Raw genomic sequence first — 20,480 nt, forward strand, 5'->3', positions numbered from 1 at the left:
GCAGTAAGAATTTCAAAGATTGTTGATCTCTTCTTTACACCGTTTAGTACAATCACAGTACAGATTTATGACGTGGCAGCCAGACAGCAGGTCTAACACATGCAGCTCATTGTATGAACAGATTTGTTTTTGTTTGTTTTGCAGTGACACCCAGTGCTCAGCTCCTGGAACAGACGGCTAGATTACAGTCTCTAAGTGACACTCTGGACAGACTCAAGGTACACACACACACACACACACACGCACACACACACACAGAAGGCCACTAAAACATCTGTAAACATTGTCCTCTAAGTGTCCAGCCATCAAAATCCAGATGAAAGACGATATGAGACGATAAAAATAAGCAACAAATGTTATGCACTCACAGCAGAAAACTTAACGAGCATCATGATTGGTGCAGTGAGTTCTTTTCAGGCTTTTTGCCCTGGGTTTCGCCTCTCAGGCTACATAAAGGCTGAACTACCTTCTACTGGAGGTTGTTTGCAGCTTGAATAGGAAGACTGCAGACACTAGTAAATCTAAATTTTTAATACCAGTTAATTTTCTTCCAAAAAGACACCTGGATTGAGCATCAGTGATAAAATAAGGCAGTAAAGCTCTGTGTTCTTTGTAGTAAAAATGCAATAATATACTACTAGCAATAGTAGAGTACAAGATATATCATCTATCATAAAGTATAATGTCTTTTTTAAGGTGTGAGTGTATTAAATCACCATAATATAGAAAGCCAATAACTAATCTCTTAATAATTTATACAAACCTACGACCCTCCAGACACACACTGTAACCTCTGCATGCTGCAAGGTTTTAAAATACAAAAAGGTAAAATATTGTAGAAGCTAATGTTATTGTGTACAACATACTGCTACCACTGAAGTACTCACCCAGTGTAACATCTGCTCTCACATCTGTTTCCCTTCCTGTCTGTCAGGGCGAAGTAGCCGAACACGTCGTCAACCAGCAACCTGGAGCTCGAGTCTCATCTGACTTCGCCACGTTTCCTTCGACTTCATTTGTAAAGGTACAGTAATAACGTCATTCAAAGCTCCTCACTTACAGTATTTTCCCTTAATCGAGGGATTCACTGATGTGTCTGAAGTGTTTGGTCGTCACAGTGATGTTTAGTTATTTAAAAGATGTAAAGAAGTTTACATCTCATCTCCAGATGACATACTGAACTGTTTACATGTGTCAACACACGTTTATGAAAGATCCTCACAGGCTGCAACAGTTTAATAAAACTGTGATTCAATTAAATATTGATGCTTTCAGTGGATTTAATGCAGCATTTTACATCTTATATCTAATTCTGCTGAGAATTTTAAAAGGAAAACTTTGAAAAAGGGCAAGAACTCTACAAATGTGAATTGTAGAGTTGGTTCAAATTTATTTTGAAATCTTGTCTTTTCAGTAATTTCTTTGCACAAACATTTTCAATATTTAGCCAATCAAATCAAAACCAGACTTTACAGTAACCTGTGCAAACACCAGTCGGCAGGTCGTTTTTCAATTAATACTTTATATTTGAATTTCTTCAAGTTGAGAAGGATCCACCATGTTTCAGTCTTTGGTCAGTATTTGTGGGCTACAAACATCTATTTGCAGACCTGATATTGCACAATAAATAATAATAATAATACTATTTTTCTGTTTAGGCGAAGGAGGAGAAGCAGGGCGACACGGTGCTGGTGGGTCGGGTCATGGTCCCGTGTTCCCGCGGTCAGGAGCAAGTCCACCGCCTCGTCCTGTCACAGTCGCAGCTCCAGAGAGTGCACAGTCTGCTGCGGACCTGAACCTCACCTGCCCCCGAGATCCTGCCTGCTGCACCAACAACACAACAACCCCCCCGTCATCAGCTTGATCGCTCGGTTTCCACCCCAGAGCCAAACAAGTCGTGTCACTGAGATTGAAAAGCAAGTTGATCTGGTCAGTCTGGTTCTCAAGCTCACTCTGGATTTTGGATAAGTATCGTTAGTCGTTAGTGATTTTAGGCTAAAAGCAAACTACTCGACACAGTATTGACCTTTCAAAGCAAACGTATTGCGGCAAGATGTTTTGATGCCTCGATTCACCGCCAAAAATCACATGACCACTATTAACGAGGCCTCGTTACGTCACAGACGTATCAGAGAGGTTCTACGCAGGTTTTGGATATGAGGTGTTTCTAAATCTGCCACAATATCTAAAAACAGAGCTGTGGATCTGTTTTAATAGACTTTATTGAACAAAATAACAACAAAAGGTGTTTCATCTCTCTCTCAGATACCAACAGCTACTTGTCATGTGTCTGTTTTGACTCTGACTTGGTCTCAGCCACTCTGGCTGAAGACTACAATTATTAAATTATGACAATTTTAAAGCAAAATCCTTTAAAGTCCAGGAAAGCCACAAGACGTATGCATTAAAGTACCACCAATATCACAGATATCTGACTTCTACAATGACTAGAAGTTGTTGGTCTTAAATCTAATTGGATTGGACCTGGTCTGAGAGGTGACTTGGATCAGACTGGCGAGCTCTTGATTACAGCTGTTTATTCTTTAAACTATAGTCTGTGTGAGGATGATGATGATGATGATGATGACTTTATCTGCTGAACTTACAGATCTAAATGCTGTTTTATGCCAAGAAAAACTGCTGCATGCGGCTGAGATTCACTGAAAGGTTGTTGTTGTTTTTTTTAGTTAACTAGTATGAAGTATTTCTCCGACTCCTCTTTGGCCCTGGTGTGGAACCTGCACAATGTGGTTTGTCAGTCAAATGCAGCGTTTTAGGCCAAATCACTGGATGTTGCTGTATGTTTCTATGTTAAAACTGTGCACACTACTGTTAACGCTACACAGCAAGTGAAGGTTCATGACTGTGGTGTTATTTTAATCAGGTGTCACTGTTGTGTGCTCCATTTTTATAAACGTTTAAAAGGGGAAAATAAAAAAAAAGGATTATAAAGGTTTTGAAATGATTATGGAAGAAAAAAAAAAGCATTTACAGTAGAGGGCATTTTACTGTAGTTTGATCAAAGACACTTTTTGCACATATAACGAGTCTTGAGTGACAGGAGGGGAATGAATCCACGTCACGCTTACTTGGATGTAAGTTTATTGCCGCGATGACGTCTGACCGATGAAGGTCATGTGACTATGACACCGCAGCAGTAAAGATACATGCAAGACAAAGTTGTGTGTTGAGGATTTAGTTTCTTTTCTCCGTAGTTTGGCTGCACAGAACAAGAATAGCTGATTTTAACCTGAAGGGATTTACTGTGTAAAACACGGATGAAATTCTTTTGCAGATTTTTTTTTTTCATGTTTATTTAAAACCTGACTTTACTTTAGTCAGATAAAAGAGTTATATGGTTTAAATTATTTAGTATTTATTACACTCGTGGTGTAAATTCCAGTAAGCTGTTGGTGTCAACTTTTACACGCTTGGTACACATGACGCACTGGTCGTATTGGTAATTTTACTGAACACCTGTATCACCTGTGAGACTGCTGTCGCCGTAGACTTTAAAACTTTGTCCGAGCCTTAAACCTGCAGAGAGCCTTGTGGTAAAGATCGGTCACCTGCCTTATTTTTGATTTGTTCACACCGAACCTCGTTTAAAAAAAGCAAAAGTACATCTTTGCCAAAGAAATCTTTGTTCTTCTTCACCACATCTGCCATTGCTGATTTAAAAAAAAAAAGGCTTTTAGTTAATTAATCCATGATACTTGTTTTATTTAATTATTTGTTAGAATATTTATGTTTACATACAACTGAGGTAGGAAGTTTTGTAATTTAATTAATGGGCATAGTGCATCTACATGACATTACTACATAATATTAAGAGGGAAGAATGCCGATAACCTCATGTCTTATTTATTCACTGTTGTTGTTCTGAGCAGCTGATGTACTGAAATCTGCAGCTTGTCTAACTTGTCTTACCTTTTCCTTGTGTGGCTTCCCGCTCTTGCACAACCGATAACTGATCAATAAAGACATTAAAGCCAGTGTATCTCTGTCCCGCCTTCTCTGTCTTGAATTAAAACATTTGATTTAGTAAAAAAAACAATGTTAAAGAATAACATGTAAATATGCAGAAACGGTTTATTTTGACATGAAAACACACTTTGTGTAACATTAAAACATCCGACTGGTCTGTAAGTAGAAAAAGTCAAAAATACCAGTGATGCTACTTTTATTATTTAATGAGTAGAATTCTACTTTTCTACATAATCTTTAAAATAACTAAAAAATTTGTCACATATAAATAAAAGCTATTTTTTTGTTAAAGTAGGTAGTTTTTTGTAATTGTAAAAATCATTGATTTTCTGTACAGTAAAAAGTTTGATCAGTGCCACGCTGTTCTCCTGCCCAGGACGCGGTTTGTGATTCTCTGAAAGACAGAAAACAGAACGTTCATTAATTTAATTCACAAAGACTTTAATAAGTTTGTCTTCGACCACATATAGACTGAACTAAGAGTCACAAGAGAGAATATAAGAAATTTACTGCAGTCAAGTATTTTCACTGATGCTGCTCAAAATGTCCAAATTTGAGCTCGTATTTAGTGTTTAAAATAAATTTGACTTGTTGTTTAGTGACTGATGAATTTTAGAACCATCTACATGTGAATCAGTTGTTTGTGTTTGTGTTTGTTGTTACCTTGTTGTAGAGTTGTGCGTTCAGCCGGTAAGTTTGATACTCTGCTTTTCTTCTTTCCTCTTCTTTCCTCCTTTGCACCTCCGGCAGATTCTCATAGATCCTGAAGGAGAGACGTGAGAAAGATCAGATTTAACACTGTTATATAAAGCTGAGATTGTTCTACAACGTCTCTGTCACTAAATTATTAATAATAGATTTTAAAACACTTGAGGGATCAGTTGACAAAAAAACATTTTAAAAAAAACCCCAAATTATCACCAAAACACTAAATGGAAAGCTTACTGTTTGGACCTCTGGATCATCTCCTTCCTGGGAACGGCCCTCCTGATCAGAGCGGTGCCTTCACAGAGACAGAAAATAGGAAAAAAGCAATAAAAACACTTCTAAATACTGGTAACACTGGACACTTTCAACGACTTTTACTCATTTATTTACAAAGCATGAGCAACAACTGTATGAAGGAACATTAAACAGCGTAAACAGATGTGTCGTTATATGGGCAGAACATCAGCAGCACCAAGGTTAACAGACTCTGCACTAAAAATTCAAACACTTGTGAGGTGATGTGACAGTTATGTGTGTGAACAGCTTGTTGTTGGGTACCTGCAGGCTTCGGGAGCCTCTCCTGGGCGCCGGGCCAGTTAAAGAGCTCGTCTCTCTCTCTGCTGAAGACGGTCTGCAGCTTCCTCTCCTCCACCTGCAGCGTCAAACACTTCACCCTCTGTGCAGACCGAGAGATGAACTCCGGACGACGCATCTTCAGAGCCTCCTGCAGGATTGTAGGACAGTTAATTATGTTTCTTAAACCACATATGAGGACTACAATAGAGCTGCAACTAATATTTTCATTGTTGATTATTTCCTTGATTAATTGATAAGTTGTTTGATCATATAAAGTGTCAGAAAATTGTGAAAAGTATCAATCCCAAAGCCAAAGATGCAACTAAAAAGGTTCTCTTTTATCCCGACCGACAGTCCACAACTGAGAGATACTCAGTTTACTGTCATAGAGGAGCAACGAAACCAGAGAAAATGTAACACTTAAAAAGCTGGAACCAGAGACTTTGGGCATTTTTTGTTAAAAATGATTGATCAATAATGAAAATAGTTTTAAAAAGTATTTAATTTCCTGCCAATCAACTAATGAATTAATCGACTAATCATTGCAGCTCTAGACAACAATAAGATATTTCAAAGAGGCATCATTTTTAGTCTTATGAATGTAAAAATCTTAAATCCTAGTAGATGCCCAATATTTACTGAATCTTTACAACATGTGTACAATTACAAATCTCAGAAATGACAACCCAGGTCTATGTCGGTCTATCACTTCTTAAACACACAAATTAAAAAATTACAATAAAAATGTGCCCTTATGAAAAGCCTCAATATGAATAGCCATCAATATTTTGTGAATAAAAAGACGAATCCAAACCAACCTGCAGAGTGATGCCTGTCAGACCGGAGGACGTTATCTTGGATGCAGGATCTGGATCAGATTCAGTCTGATGTGTAAAAGCAGGCGGTTTGTTTCTGTCCTCGTCGACTTGTCTCTGTCTGAGCGGTTCTCTCCACGGATAGATTCTGTTGTGCGGCTCAAACCAGGCCGTACTCGGCCTCCAAGCCGACTCCTCTTCCTCTGGCCGGTTCTCCTTCCTCGCGTCTGCTCTCACATCATCAGCAGAGATGAACCATGAAACACCTGGAAGGGACCAAGATGGGAAATTCACACCAGCTGAATTAATACGTTAGTTTGCATAACAGATGTGCAAAAACATACACAACATATAAGATCACAGACGCCTCATTTGTAGCTTGACGCACCTTCAGGATAAAGTTTTGATGGGCTTCTCTTGGTCTTTGTCTGCTTTCGTGACCCTGGAGTCTTGGAGGTGCTCCTCTGCCCTCGTCTTCCTCTCTCTGCGCTGGATGAGGAAGATGAGATCTGCCTGAGAGCTCTGGCTTCACCAGGCGAAGGGAACGTGGTTCCAACATCTCTGGTGTGGCGTCGAGTCCCGTTGCTAATAATCTCCAGGTCACCTGAGGAAAAAGAAAACATCGATTTAAAGAATTTTGTGCTTCATTTTTCTATTACAGCAAAAATAAACCTCAAAGTGAGCAAGAAAGGACTGATTACAGTTAAATAAATTGACCCTTTCTAATCCTTTCATGAGGAATCCTGACATAGCTGAACAATTTCAACAATTTAAATAATGCTTAAACTAAACTAACAATGATTCATCCTGTTAACAGTTTCAGAAAGAGTTGACATTGTATGAGACGAGTTCTTTTTAGTGAAGGTTTTCTGGTGTCAAAGATGTTACACAAACAAACAAACATCAAGCTGGGTAACTTATGTGTTTGACTGACCTGCCTGGATGCCTTTGCTGACCAGTTTAATGGTTTTCTTGGCTGGCAGAGTCCTGGAGGGGCCGTGGTGTGATGGGAAGGTGTAAGTGCTGGTTGACGACGAGGAATCTGCAGCGACCTGCAGACAAACGCAATGACATCACAAGTTAGAAATGTCTCAATACCTGTAATTATCAGTATAAGTTTACAGTTTGTTCTGTGTTCCAACTGTTCATTAGGTGCTGATTTGCATCTGCAACAAAGATTTCTGTGTATTTCTGTAACATTCATACTTCAAATTTAAGGATTTTTTAATGATGTTCAGTTTCTTCTTTGGTGATATTTAGCAGCTCAAGCTTGTCATATTTTCCAGCTGTTAAAAACATGGAGGCTACATTTTTTGGATAATCTCATCAAGTTTTTCTAAAAGTAGGAAGTGCTGATTCTTGGAAAGAAAAAGGGAAGAACACAGTTTTACAAACACTATTCAAGTTCTGACTTTTAAGGAACTTCTTGTATTTTCTCAAATCCATAAACACTGAAGGGTTTTGAAGGCTAGTAGGAACTCATATGATTATACTTGAGGACAATAAGATGCAGATGTACATACTGTAGACTCATCAGTGCCGTTGGTCAGTGTGATGACGTGAGGTGGATTTTTGTTTCTCCCTCTCCTCTGCTCCCTCCCTTCTTTCTGCTTGTTGATGGTGTTGTACAGTTTACTGAGGCCGGAGCTCATCTTCAGGTGCTGGACTCTGTGGGCCCCGAAGGCTCGAATCAGCCGGGCCGTGTCCACGGTGGACATGGAGCCAGACATGGTGGACAAGGTCTCTGACTCGTCTCTGTCTGCGGGACAGAGGTGCTGACTCTGGGAGTAGCTGGAGGTGAAGGAGGCACTGCTGTCTTCCTCTGCAGGTTGAGAAGTTTCCTCTTCCTGCTGTCTGTGTGTCCAGACTTGATGAGGAACATTTCTACTGGCTTTTCCCTCCATTTCTCTGGCCTCACCATGTAGACCCCTCTTAACCTCCTGCCTCTTTTCCTTCCTCGTCAGGGTAGCCTCCTCTCCTCTCCATCCTTGCGTCTGTTCTGGATGACGATACGCCTCCATCTGTAGCCCAGACATGTTAGTAACCCTGGTGCTGTGAATAAGACGAGACAGACGCTCTAGCCGCTCCAGCAGCGATGCCTCTCTGTCACTGGTCGGACGAGACTCCTCCACGTTCCTCCACTCACAGAAACTGTGCCACAGCTGGTCCAGAGTGCTGCTGCTCTGCTGACGGAGATCAGGGTCTCTCCTTTCCTGATCTCGCTCCGCTCCTGTTTGAGGGACAGACCTTTGGCTCCGGTGACGGCTCATCTTGCTATGGTCCAGCTCCACATGAGCTGCCTGAAACGTCTCACCACTTGTCTCTGGATGATTATAATGGAACTGGAACTGGACCGGACTGGTTCCCTGGTCTCTCTTGGTGCTGGAGGCTACTTGGTTGCTTGATAAAGGCACTCTGGTAGAGGCAACGGATACGTGAGAAGACGGCTCTGGAGCTCCAGTCATACTTGTTTGTGAGCTTCCATCTGTGATGAAGAAAGAGACATAACGATAAAGATAAAGCTCACAATATTCTCACAGCTCACAAATATATAGTTCCATTTTTAAAAGAGGTTCAGTAATTTACTTAAGAAAACTGGCCCGTAGAACAAGTGTTTTAAAGGTTTTCTTTGCTCTCATACATGAATGCTACAAAATGTTTTTCTTTACAAAAGGCTGAATAACAGCTGGACGTGTTATGCAAACAGGATTAAACGGAGCACTGGGGACTATCTTCAGTTGTGAATATATGCTGCACTAATCAGTATTTCCAGCAGCAGGACATGTATTGTTTGTGGGATTGACACAGTGCTTGTGTTTGTTGTAGTAGTAGTAGTCTGAGGCCCAGAGGAAGAGGAAAAAGGTAAACCAGGCTTTGGACACAGAAAATACTTTGTAAGTACTTTGTAAGATGAATACATTGTTGGTTTTGGTCTTTTCATGGAGTTTGTTGACAATCAGAAAAATAAAGAATATCACCACTAATCCTTTAATATTGAATTTGGATAAAATAGATTTTCTTGTATTATTATTTTACACAAGTGATACGTGTTTATTGCATACATCTGATTCAATACAACTTAATGCCTAACATTTGATGTCACAGCCAAATAAACAAAGCAAGTAACTACTGCGGGTACATATACGGTCAGTCAGTATGTTCAGCTCACCTCTGTGTCTGGGTTCTTGCATTTTGAACGTGGCTGTTTTCAGCCTCTTGCTGTAGATTCCCTCTGTGTGCCTGATGGTGACTCCACGGTCCAAACCCGGGTCCTGGTGTCCGAGGACCTCACTGCTGAAGTGTGGAGGCAGAGCGTCGTCTGAGCCTGGTGAGAATTCAATAGTGGCTTGTTACCTCATGATGAGTTCTTTTCAGAGAAGGTTAGATCTAGATAACAGATGAATTAGCTGCTGGGAAAGTGACCAAAATCCTTCATTTTTAGACAGAGAGGAAGAGAAAATGTTCAGAGACATGGATTGTTAAAGTCTCCTCTCCTTGTGTCTCTGCTGGGCCCCATCTCTGCCTTTGTCTCACTCAGCCCCTGAACATGAATAATTAATGCACTGCCTGGTGTATCTTACAATGGACCAGCTGCTACTCATGCAGGCACAGGGGAAATGAGAGCACAGCCTCCTCATTTATCAAACACCAAAATTACTATTCTGTTCATTTCTAATTTTTTTTTACTATTTGCTGTGTTGGAGTTGAATCAGTGGAGCAATTTTTACACTTGTAATGTTGCCAGGAATTGTGTCTACTACTGCTGTGATGTCAACAAAATCCCTAAAATGTAAAAAAAACTAAATAAATCATGGCGATACCTGTGTGGGAGCTCTCCATGGTGGTGTCAGAGGGGTCGGTAGCGGAGACGTCAGCTTCTGTCTGAGGGACGTAGAAGAGCTCCTCACTGCCGCGAGGCTTATATGGCAACAGGACGGGTACTGCTGTATGAGGAGCAGTGAGAGGACACAAAAAATCATCTTTAACTGCCACTGAATCAGTATTACAATAAAAATCACTTTGATGCTGTTTGTTATTCTGTTAAGGACGCAGCCTGTCAGAATATGTCGCCCAACTTCAAAGATATTTTACAAAAGAACAGCAAATTATTTTTCCAGAACTTTTACACTTTTAATTGTTTTTATTTTTATCAAACGTTTTTATTGAGCTGTTTGATTCACACACAGATTCAATCAGTATGAAATTAATTGTAGATTATCTTCTAATTTCATGCTGCAGTTTCTGACTGAAGTATTCAAACTGAGGATGATAAATAAAAGGATCTGATTCTAGATTAGAAGTAATGACTTAAAATACAATATCAAAAATACCAGAACAAAGGCTTGAATTTTAAGACCAGAAGTGCTTTTTCTTTTAAAATCACAACTGAAACAATTACTCAATCGACAGGACGTTAATGGTCAACAAATTTGACAATCGAATAATAGTTTCAATTATTTAGCAGGAAAAATGCTGAACAATCTCTAATTTCAGCTTCTAAAATGTGCTGATCTTCTGTCTTTCTCTGTTTTAAATCAGTGTAAACTGATTATCTGTTGAAGACGACACTCTGGATTGTGGGAACTTGTGATTGACATGTTCCCCTAATTTCTGTAATTCTATAGACTAAACAATTACTCAATCATAAAAATTATCAACAGTTTATTCTTTATTGCAGACCTGTTTTTATTCACTGACCCCCCTGCCACCCTACTTGGTCCAACTCAGGCTATTTCATCTGGGAAACAAATACTATTAAACACAAGTAAGAACACATAGAATATTCTCATCCTAATTCTCTGATGCTAAAATATCTATCCTTTATATGATAGTATATTCTTACATTATATTTCAGTACTTATAACAAGCCTACCTGGTGTTTCAGTGGTTAAGGATACTGGTGATGCTTCATCTCTGTGTCGTGCCATAAAGGATTGTGTGGATGTGGAGGTCATCCTTCTATGAGACTCGACAGGTTTGAACAGGGTGGAAGTGTCGGCTCTTTCAGGCCGCCGCGGTCCCATTGGCTCTCTGATCTCGTACCACTCTGGTGGACTACACAGACCGACACCTTCGTCTGGACTGGTGGTAGCCGAGGAGGAGTGTCTGAGAGGGACAAACTCTTTTCTCGGTAGCCCCGGACCAGCATTATTAGCATGACTGGAGGAAACAGCAGTGGCAACACTGTGATCAGTAGTTTTGGGTGAAAGAGTGAGATGAACATGAGAGATGTGACCCGTCCTTGCTTGGGATTCAACGGTGGGCAAGACTGTGGCCTGTTCAGCTCCGACACCAGAAACAGAGCTGTCCTGGATCGATAACTCATCATCCTGCTTGAAAGATGGTGTGTTGTCGTCTCTGACGTTCACATCCTCTCTATCTAAACCCTGCAAGGACGGGGGAGGTTCTTCATACTGGCCTCCCACAGCGTCCTGTCTCCTCTGATTCCCTGGTGCTGACTGAGGGATCAGGTTTTGTTTTCTGGTGTAGAGACTACTGCTTGGTTCAAACACTGAAGCTGGCACCCTGGTTGTCTTATCTGCTTCATCCAGAGTAGGGGGAAACTTCCTGTCGGCAGGGTGTTCGACTGTTTCTGTAGAGAGCTCGTTCAGATGGAGAGGATCTGGGGCTGGACTGAGGGGAGGTACAGGGGACGCGGAGGAAGACGGGGAGGTGGAGCGCCTTCGGGTGGCAATAGTGATGGATGTGAGGGCCTGAGCATTTGTCCTTGGCAGAGTTACCCCTTCTCTGGCAGCAATCTCACGTACACGAGCCTCCAGATCTGTGGGAAGAGGTTCTTGAAGCTGCACGCTGGAGTCAGGAGGGATCGTGCTGAGGCACTGCAGCTGCTGGGACGCCTGGTTTTTAGTATCACTGAGGGTGGCAAATGTCTCTGCAGCTCGGGGCAGCTCCTGACCCCTCAGGCCTCTAACACTGGACGCTGCACTGCTCTCTGTATCTGTGCTCCCCTGGCTCTGGAAGGAGAAGCAAAAACAGGAGTCTGCGTCAAACTGTGACACCAGGTAAGGTTATAGTTTATAATGTCTGTGAAGATTCTCAGTCACCCAGGTCATGGTTATCCAAGGAGGGTTGAATCAAGGGCAACTGAACTTGGTTGTAGATGCTTGAAGACATTTTGCCTCTCAAACACAAGAAAAGCAATCTAGTGTATGAGGTCCAATGCAGTGAAATGCAGACGTGTATATCGGGGAAACTAAACAACCATTAAACAAACACCAACACCACCAGGTCAAGACTCAGCAGTTTACCTACACCTGAAAGATAACGGACACTCTTTTGAGGACAACAATGTACATATTTTGGATAGGGAGGACAGATGGTTTGAAAGAGTGAAGGAGGTGATCTATGTCAAAGTAGAGAAACCATCCCTCAACAGAGGAGGAGGTCTACAGACACCACTTATCCCTATAACCTACAGTACTGTTTCATCCCAGGAGATTAAACAACCATTTGCATTTGGCCTCATGTGACAACTCCAACAGCTGTCGTTTACACTTGGCCTCGAGTGACTCCAACAACTCTAATGACCTAATGTCCTTACAGCCAGGAGCACTAACGAACCAAGTGGTATCAATTACCTTGATAACAACCCCATGGGGGTTAAATACCTGGGACTCCCTGCCAGTCAGTTAGAACTGAAGAAGTAACGTCTTCAAGTATTAACAACCAAGTCCAGCTGCCCTTGATTCAGCCTCCTAGTTTACATTATCCTGTGAATTAATTCATCCACCACAGGATGGAAAAAAAATCTTTTTTTGCACTTCAAAACTGCACCAGACCCATAACTGGAAACAGTTTTAATCAAGTTTGTCCAAAAGTCTAACATGCATCTGATGACACATCAAGCCTGCAACACACCAGTTACCTTAAACATGAGACCTGCACTGTCCACAGATTGGAGGCAAACATCAAAATGACAAAAAGAACATCTTAAATATTTACATGATTTAAAAAGGGAAAAGTGGGACAAAAATAAACATTTTTTAGTATTTATACTCTTAATTTACAGTAGTTTATAAATGTAGTAAAATTCAGAAAATAGCTAAAATAAAGCTTTTATAATTGAGACTGATTGGTGTGTAAAGTGTAATTACCTTTAAGGGGTTTTTTAACAGCAGCTCTCTCTTGATCTCTTCAATCCGCTTTCTGTCTTCTTTGTCCAACTCCAGAGGCTCACACTGCTGTCCTGAGATCTTCATCTTGATCCATTCTGCAACATTACAACATATGTTTATGCTGTTGCAGATGATCATTTATTTGTGTAAGAGAGTTTATTAGACATTATCAATATACACAGTCAATGAGTGAGCCAGGATACACTAGTTCACAGAGGCACAGGAGGGCAGTGTTGTGCATGCTTATGATCTGGATAGGGTTGTGTTTGAGGAATGAGGCAGACTCAGTTTATCTGTGTATATTTTGGGGAAAACATGATTACAGATGGACCATAAGGAAGTGAATTCTACTGCAAAAGCAGTTGGAAAACTTTATTTGGATGTTTTAATTCTTTTTTCACCATGAAAAGTTTTTACAGCATGTGAATCCTCTTACCTCTGGCTCTGCTCTCCTCTTGGTCAGTGACACTGGGTGTACTGGAAACCATGGTAGCTGGAGATTCATTCTGCAGTAACTTGGCCACTCTGACTGCCAGCGAGCTCTCACTGCTCCCATCGCTTATCACTCCCTGGTCAGTGTCCTCGAGGATGGGTGAGGAAGAGATACTCACTATAGGATCACCCTGTGTGGCCTGTTTTTCCTCCTCTGGTGTGCTGGCTGTGTCTACAGGAGTAGAGGAGGACGGCTGTGTGCTCACAGCTGGTGAGGGTTTCATGACTGGTGGCTGCGGTGGGACTGCGTTGTCAGGAGGTGCAGCACTGCAGCCCTCAGGCTCTGCCCGCCGGGCTGATTTGGAGAGGTCAAGGAACGATCCTGCACCTCCACCACTGCTGTTTTGTGGCATTACGTATGTTCCTGCACCAGATGCAGTAACAACAGCCTTTGTGGGTGGGTAACCAGGTTGCCCCAGTGAGGTCATACTCTCTCGACCAATAGAGTTTTCTCTTGGTTTCTCTGAGGTTAGCATGGAGTCAGATGAGGATCTGGCCCATAGCAGGGGGGATTGAGTTCTGAGCTCTCCAGCAGTAGAGGAGGTGAACAAGGAGTTCTGGAGTCTGCCAGTTTGCTTCCTCAGTGAGAGGAATATGTCATCATCAGAAAGCAGACGGGGCACTGCAGGGGCTGAGGAGGCAACTGAAGACCCAGCAGATACCACGTTCTCTGCCTGAGAGAGAAGTTTACGGATCTCCCGCAAGGTTTTGGTGCCAACGAAAGAATCTTCCGCACTTTGCGCTATGTCACGGCTCGCTTGCAAGGGTGACTCCAAGTCTCTATCCACGCACCTCGCCTTGGTAGCTAACGAGAGGTCAGAGTCAAACCTGTCTCCCAGCTGGATGGTGTTCTGGCTGCTGGTTAAACTGCTGTCCCTCTGCTGTTGCTGGCTGGTCTGCAGTGAGGAGGAGACGGAGTCTTCATCAGACTGAGAGAAGGGCGCCAGTCTGCGGTCGCTCTGGTTAGTTACTGTATCAGATGATGAAGAAGGCCTGGTCTTCTCTGGAACCGATACAGCTGGACCGAGACTGTCCAGACTAAACGGTAAAGATATACTGGAGTCCACTGACAGAATGCTGCACCTGGAAAACTCTCCTTTAAGGGGACTGCCAACTGAAAATACAAAATGAGAGTATTTTTTAAAATTAACCTCTGCTTCATTTTGGGTAATAAAAGTACATTTACTAATTACCAAGAGTTGATCCCTGTATCTTTATCTAGAATATTGAGCTTGTAATGAAATGTATAAATAAAAAAAGACACCTTTTGAAAAAAAGGCACCAAATTTTACATGGTGGTTGGCAAAACAAAATCAAAACATTGTTTATTTTTTAATCTTATTTCTTACATGCTTCTTCAACAAATAGTAGATAAAAATAAGGCTTTGCACTTGGCCTACAATATGGTACCAGCTTTTATGATATTTAGCCTTTTGAAACTCTCCTATATCTGTGAATCTAAGCCCAACCTGAACAGCTTGATTTGGGCTGGATGGTCAAAAGATGTACAGTATAACTTTGAGTGAAATTGGGCCCAATATTTTGGCATAAAGAAGCTCAATACTAAATTATCTGTTATTTTTCCTGTTTTGAAGGTTGGTTTTATGGTTATTTACCTTCAGAAGGTTGAGTGCTCTTGGTTGGGGTTCCAATTGATCCTTTAATTGTACAGAGATCAGTGGGAGAGAACTCTGGCTCTCTGATGGGCCCTCTGGGCATAAACGGCGTCAAGATTGTTGAGGGCGACTGGTCAATACCAAGATTATGGAGATATAACTGCAAGAATGACAAATGAACACTACATCAGAATCAGGAATACAAGTCGCAATACATTTGTTTTTTCACCACCAACAACAAAAATGTGCCTGCTGACTAAGATCAACTGTTTCAAGATTGCTCCTGAAACTGCTTAAACTACCTGTGCAATACACAATCATAGGTATTGAATCTTCAATTCCTAAATATATTTTAAATATTATTTTGAAGAAATAGTATGGTTGTTATAAAGTTTTTTCAGTTTTTTTATTACCGGAATTCGTTCTTCAATGTTCAGCTCTCGAGGCTTGGGCAGAGGTGGTGTTGTTGATAGTTTTGAGGTCCAGTAAGGGGCATAATTATCAACCTCTAGGCTGACAACAGAAGAAGCTCCAATGGAAGTTCCTAATTTAATTCCACTGTTGTAGCTATCTTGCGAACTGGAGAGCATCAAATCTGCATCAAATGAAACATCACTGAACTGGCCGAGGTTTGCGAGAGGCGATGGTTGACCTGTGGCGCTCGGCTGCTGATGGACATTGTCCTGAGTCTGACTCTTTTTTCCTGCAGTCCTCTCCGTTTGTTGATCTTTCTTGACTGACATGACAACTGTGTTGACAGAGGAGTGGGACTGTGACCTGCCAAAGGGGGAAGCAGAGGGTCGTGCTGCAGACCCAGCGTTATCCCTGTCACTGGGTGCACTGCCAACTGCCTCCCCTCTTCTTGGAGAAGAAGGGCCAGACTGAGCTGTGGAAGAACTATGAGTGAAACTTTGGTTGGCAGCACTTGAAACAGGAGGCTGATGTAAACTCCTTGCCTGCTGACTCAGGATGTGATTGAGGGTGTCAGATACTGCATCGTAGGCTTTCTTTTTAGGAGAGACGCCAGAAAATCCTTGCAGAGCCAAGCTATCAAACAGTGACGTCTTGCCTGAACTCTGATTTTCCCTCCAAGCATCTACTTTCTGCATATAGTTGAGACTTGGGAGAGAATGGACTTTTGCAGAGGTGGTTTCATCTTGACACTGATCTGCTGTGCTGGGGCAGGGGGTATCAGCCACAGGAACAGCTGGCTGTGAAGAGAGCCCTGTGCTTGATTGATATGAGCTTTCTTTGTTGGATTCTATGGCAGAAAGATGCCCTAATGTAGCCTTGACACTGGATTTGGGAGGTACTTTAAAAACCCCTGGAGTGGACTGGGACTGTGGAAGGAAACCCAGGTAGGACCCATCAATCCCTGTTTGGTTACCTGAGGACCACAGGTCTTGCGCTCTATAACCCCGTTCCACACCTGTGGAAAAAGCTCCTGTCCACGGCACGCTGCCCAGATTTGTTCTAGTCACACTTGGCTTGCCCTCAGATGTCTCCGTGGGATACGGTGTGAGAGCTTCACCAGGCGGTGTAGCACTTTTCAGTTGTTGACTTTTAGACTGAGCTTCACGGCTGTTTCCTCTCTCTGTCTGAGACAGCAGCTCTCTGTGTAACACTTCACTACTGTCATCAGGTTGAGTGCTGCGGGAACCCATGGTGATGTTACAGACCTCAGATGGCCGTGTTCGTGATTGGTCAAGTTTTTGTGTTTGCTGCTGAGGAAGGGAAGCTTCACCTGGAGGACCTTCTCTTCTTACGGTGCTGTGGTCAATGCTTGTTTTGCTATCTTTGATGCTTTTAGACTCTCTGCCAAAAGAGGCAGCGCTCTTCACAGAGGTCTCAGAGGTGGAGGATACAGCGCTACTACTATTGCTTGGCATGCCAACGTCTCTCTGAAGGAGGTCCAGAAGTTGCTGGGCAGGGACATCCTTTCTCAGAAAGAATGTTTCGTCTTCAGGAGCCTCTCCCACTGGCTTGTCTGAAGGGTCAGTTAGTGTCACTGAGTTCTTCTCTTTGCTACCTGCATAATCTCTTAATGATATCCCCTGCCTGTCATTAACAGTGTTAATCCGTGGGGAGTGAACCATTTCTTCTCGTCTGCCTTCATCCTGTGGTGACAAACTGAGCCGGGAGAGAGAACAGATGCTACTGGCTCCTTCTTCAGACAGGATGGTTGCTTGGGCCAAAGGATGTTGGGATAATGAGCCACGATCAGAGGCTTGAGTGGTGCAGTCCTGGGGTGGAAAGTGAAACCTCTCCGATGACATGGAAATATCAGGGTATGCCCTTGAAAGAATAAATAAAAAATTGAAACTATAAACGTCTGAACATTAAAATGACATGTAGAAATCTACATCCACAGAACCAATAATTGACTTTTAATTGATTTCTTTTTACCTTAAAGGAGCAAATTCCATGTCACTTTGTTGGAGTAAAGAATATTCAGTTAAATTGTGTCCCACTCCAGAGTTTATAGGCAAGAGGGAGAGCGCTGGAGACAAGTTGCTGTCCTGAAATTCTGATCATGCAAAAACGTTGAATTATATCCACAGACACTGTAAGCAGGCTTGCAACTCAGAACTCAAGTATAGATCCTTTAAACTTAATGAATGCAAACTATCACTGCTTTCGACTTCCTATAATTATGAAATCCAATGTGATGAATTATCAGAAATGTGGTTTTCCATATGTAAATAAGTATCATGAAATAATGAGACAACATTCTATTTAATATTACTAAAATATATTTTATAAAACCACAAATTTCCAATGACACATCTTGTTCTGCATCACCTAATCATATTCAACATTATAAAAACAAATGAGAGGGTGAAAGACAGTGTTTCATTAAATTTTCATACCTAGCTGCAAAGAGTTTCCTGCTGGCTGCTGAAGCTCCCAGCCGACTGTTGTCATCCTGGACTGCCTCTGGTTCTGAATGCCAGTGTGATGACTTTGAGCTCCCAGTTGGTTTATGGTTTGTCCAGCAGACTGAGTCATATCTTCATCTGCTGGCAACCGAGGAGACGTCACCACCCTCTGTGAACCGAAGCATCAAACAAAGCAGCTCACTGTTATTGTCCCCTTGTGCAATTTACAACTGCTGTGTATCCTTAAATCTGAAAAAAAAAAATCTCTGGAGCCATTAGTCATGGTAAATAGTAAATAATGGAAAATATCTTGCACTCCCTACACAACCTGCTGGTCAAACAACTGAGCACCTTTAGCAAGAGACTCTGCTGTGACAAGAAAGGCTACAATAGCTCATTCATGCCAGCGGCCATCACACTTTCTGTTGGGACAAAAGGCTACTGTGTTGCTGAGGCCTCAGGTTTCTCATATAACTGGAACAAACTGCTCACCTGGACATAGACATTTATTTATTAAATGTATTGATCACAAGATCTGTAAACAGAGGTGTACATTTATAGCATAAAGTATGCTGAAGTACTATTATTATTGCCACAATGTCCTTTGTATCTATTAGGTGATATCTCAACTCGATTACATAAGATACATACAATCTAATGCAATCCAGTACAACAGCTTATGGCTTCTCAGGTTTTGTTGACATTATTTTATTATGTTTATTATTGACATTGTAGTGGGGGGTGGTGGTGTACTGGAGTGTGTTATATTGAAAAGTGTTCCTAGTATTTTGGCCCCCTCATGTATGTTACTGGGGTGGATAAAATATTAGGATAAGTGTACATATATTTAATGTGCAGTTAAATTATATTCTAATATCCATAATAGACAATCTTTCATCATTCCTGCACAGCAGATAGCATTATCCACCAGTCTTGCACTAATGTACAGTATATTACTGGGCACTGTGATTGTACAGTGTATATTCAATACAGCTTCTTCAATACCTCAGTTGTTTTAGTGATTTGTGACCTGGCTGCTGCAACAATTGCAATTTCCCTTTGGTATTAATACAAATCTAGTATCTAGCTCTAGGTTTCCCTTCGTTAGTGCAGTTGTGAACAATTATGCAGTTGTTCTGACTGTTGCACCTGCAGTTTGGGCAGATTATTGAGCCTTTTTGAAGCTCTGTCTGGCAGATCTCTTGAACAGCTGTCAAATGCAGCTAAAGCGAAGTCTTTGTAGGAGTGTTTGCAGTTGTTAAGTTACTTTTCTACGAGGAGTTTAGCTACATTATCTGCATATTTACACACTAATGTTATGACGCTGTCACCCATCCATTCGGAGAAATGTATAGTAAAAAAGTCAGCTACGGGCAACAGGTTACTATTAGTTTAGCGAGACACATGACTTCGCTCTGCATAATCTGCACACACAACGCTAACGTAAATTAGCAAGTGAGTACCCACCTGTCGTCCCTGCAACTAAGATTATTAACAATGCAGGCCCTATATTTTGTCTCTGACAAAGACCTTACGTTTAAAAGGAGTTACGTTTGTTAGTCAGCCGATAAATTAGCCAGTTAACAACATAGCAAAGCAGTTAGCATGTAGCTAGCTATTGGCCAACGTTAGGTGAACTTTGGCCACATTTGCTTGGTTGAGAATGACGTAAAACAAAAACGTTCTTTTCACAGCAGCAAAAAGTTATCGTTAGCAACACAAATTACCTCTGGATGCTCCATGTTGCTGTCTGTCCGCCGCAGCGAGCGCGCTTCATCCAGTTTGTATCCAAGGACCGTTGCTAGGAAATGTAGGCGAAAAAACCCCGGAAACTCACGCGGGATAGAGGGCGCGAGAGCGGATTTGAACTGAAGAAAAGATCGTCTATTGAACAGACTCTTGCTTGTGTTTAAAAAAAAAAAAAAAAAAGCTGAAACTATTCAGGTTCAATAAAGTATTTAACCACATTCTTGGGTGAACAACAATGTAATCAGCATATTAATAACAATATTTTATTCTATTTCGATAATCGATTAATCATTTTGAGTCATTTTTTATGAAGAAAATTTCAAAATTTTGATTCAAGCTTCTCAAATGTGAATATTTTCTGGTTTCTTTAGTCTTGTATGGTAGTAAACTGAATGTCTGTGGGTTGTGGACTGTTGGTCAGGAAGAAAGAAGACATTTGAGGACGTCTCTTTGGGCTTTGGGGAACAGTTATCGATATTTTTCACCATTTTCTGACATTTTATGGATCAAACAACTAAATAA

General features: G+C 41.5%; 2 protein-coding genes across 5 annotated transcripts in view; one reads left to right on the plus strand and one right to left on the minus strand.

Moving 5' to 3' along the window:
• The window catches only part of dctn1b (dynactin 1b), a 46,091-nt gene extending 42,096 nt beyond the window's left edge, over nucleotides 1-3,995 (plus strand). For all 4 annotated transcript variants that reach the window (XM_067615066.1, XM_067615067.1, XM_067615068.1 and 1 more), the window contains 3 exons: nucleotides 145-218; nucleotides 935-1,024; nucleotides 1,659-3,995. In XM_067615066.1, coding sequence (XP_067471167.1) covers nucleotides 145-218; nucleotides 935-1,024; nucleotides 1,659-1,796 — 302 coding nt within the window. In that variant the 3' untranslated portion in view covers nucleotides 1,797-3,995. The remainder of the gene's footprint in view (nucleotides 1-144; nucleotides 219-934; nucleotides 1,025-1,658) is intronic.
• A 79-nt stretch (nucleotides 3,996-4,074) lies between these two features.
• alms1 (ALMS1 centrosome and basal body associated protein) lies at nucleotides 4,075-20,049 on the minus strand. The gene is made up of 18 exons (XM_067615065.1): nucleotides 19,937-20,049; nucleotides 18,201-18,378; nucleotides 17,737-17,857; nucleotides 15,744-17,625; nucleotides 15,331-15,490; nucleotides 13,659-14,828; nucleotides 13,202-13,317; nucleotides 10,960-12,061; nucleotides 9,908-10,030; nucleotides 9,256-9,411; nucleotides 7,610-8,571; nucleotides 7,021-7,138; nucleotides 6,475-6,690; nucleotides 6,090-6,352; nucleotides 5,254-5,419; nucleotides 4,933-4,990; nucleotides 4,651-4,750; nucleotides 4,075-4,381 (listed from the first exon to the last, which is right to left on the minus strand). Exons 1-18 carry the CDS (start codon nucleotides 19,949-19,951, stop codon nucleotides 4,337-4,339), a joined length of 6,951 nt encoding a protein of 2,316 aa, XP_067471166.1. The 5' UTR covers nucleotides 19,952-20,049; the 3' UTR covers nucleotides 4,075-4,336.
• Nucleotides 20,050-20,480: the final 431 nt, after the last annotated feature.

Source organism: Thunnus thynnus, chromosome 16, assembly GCF_963924715.1.
Source record: "Thunnus thynnus chromosome 16, fThuThy2.1, whole genome shotgun sequence".
Taxonomy (NCBI): domain Eukaryota; kingdom Metazoa; phylum Chordata; class Actinopteri; order Scombriformes; family Scombridae; genus Thunnus; species Thunnus thynnus.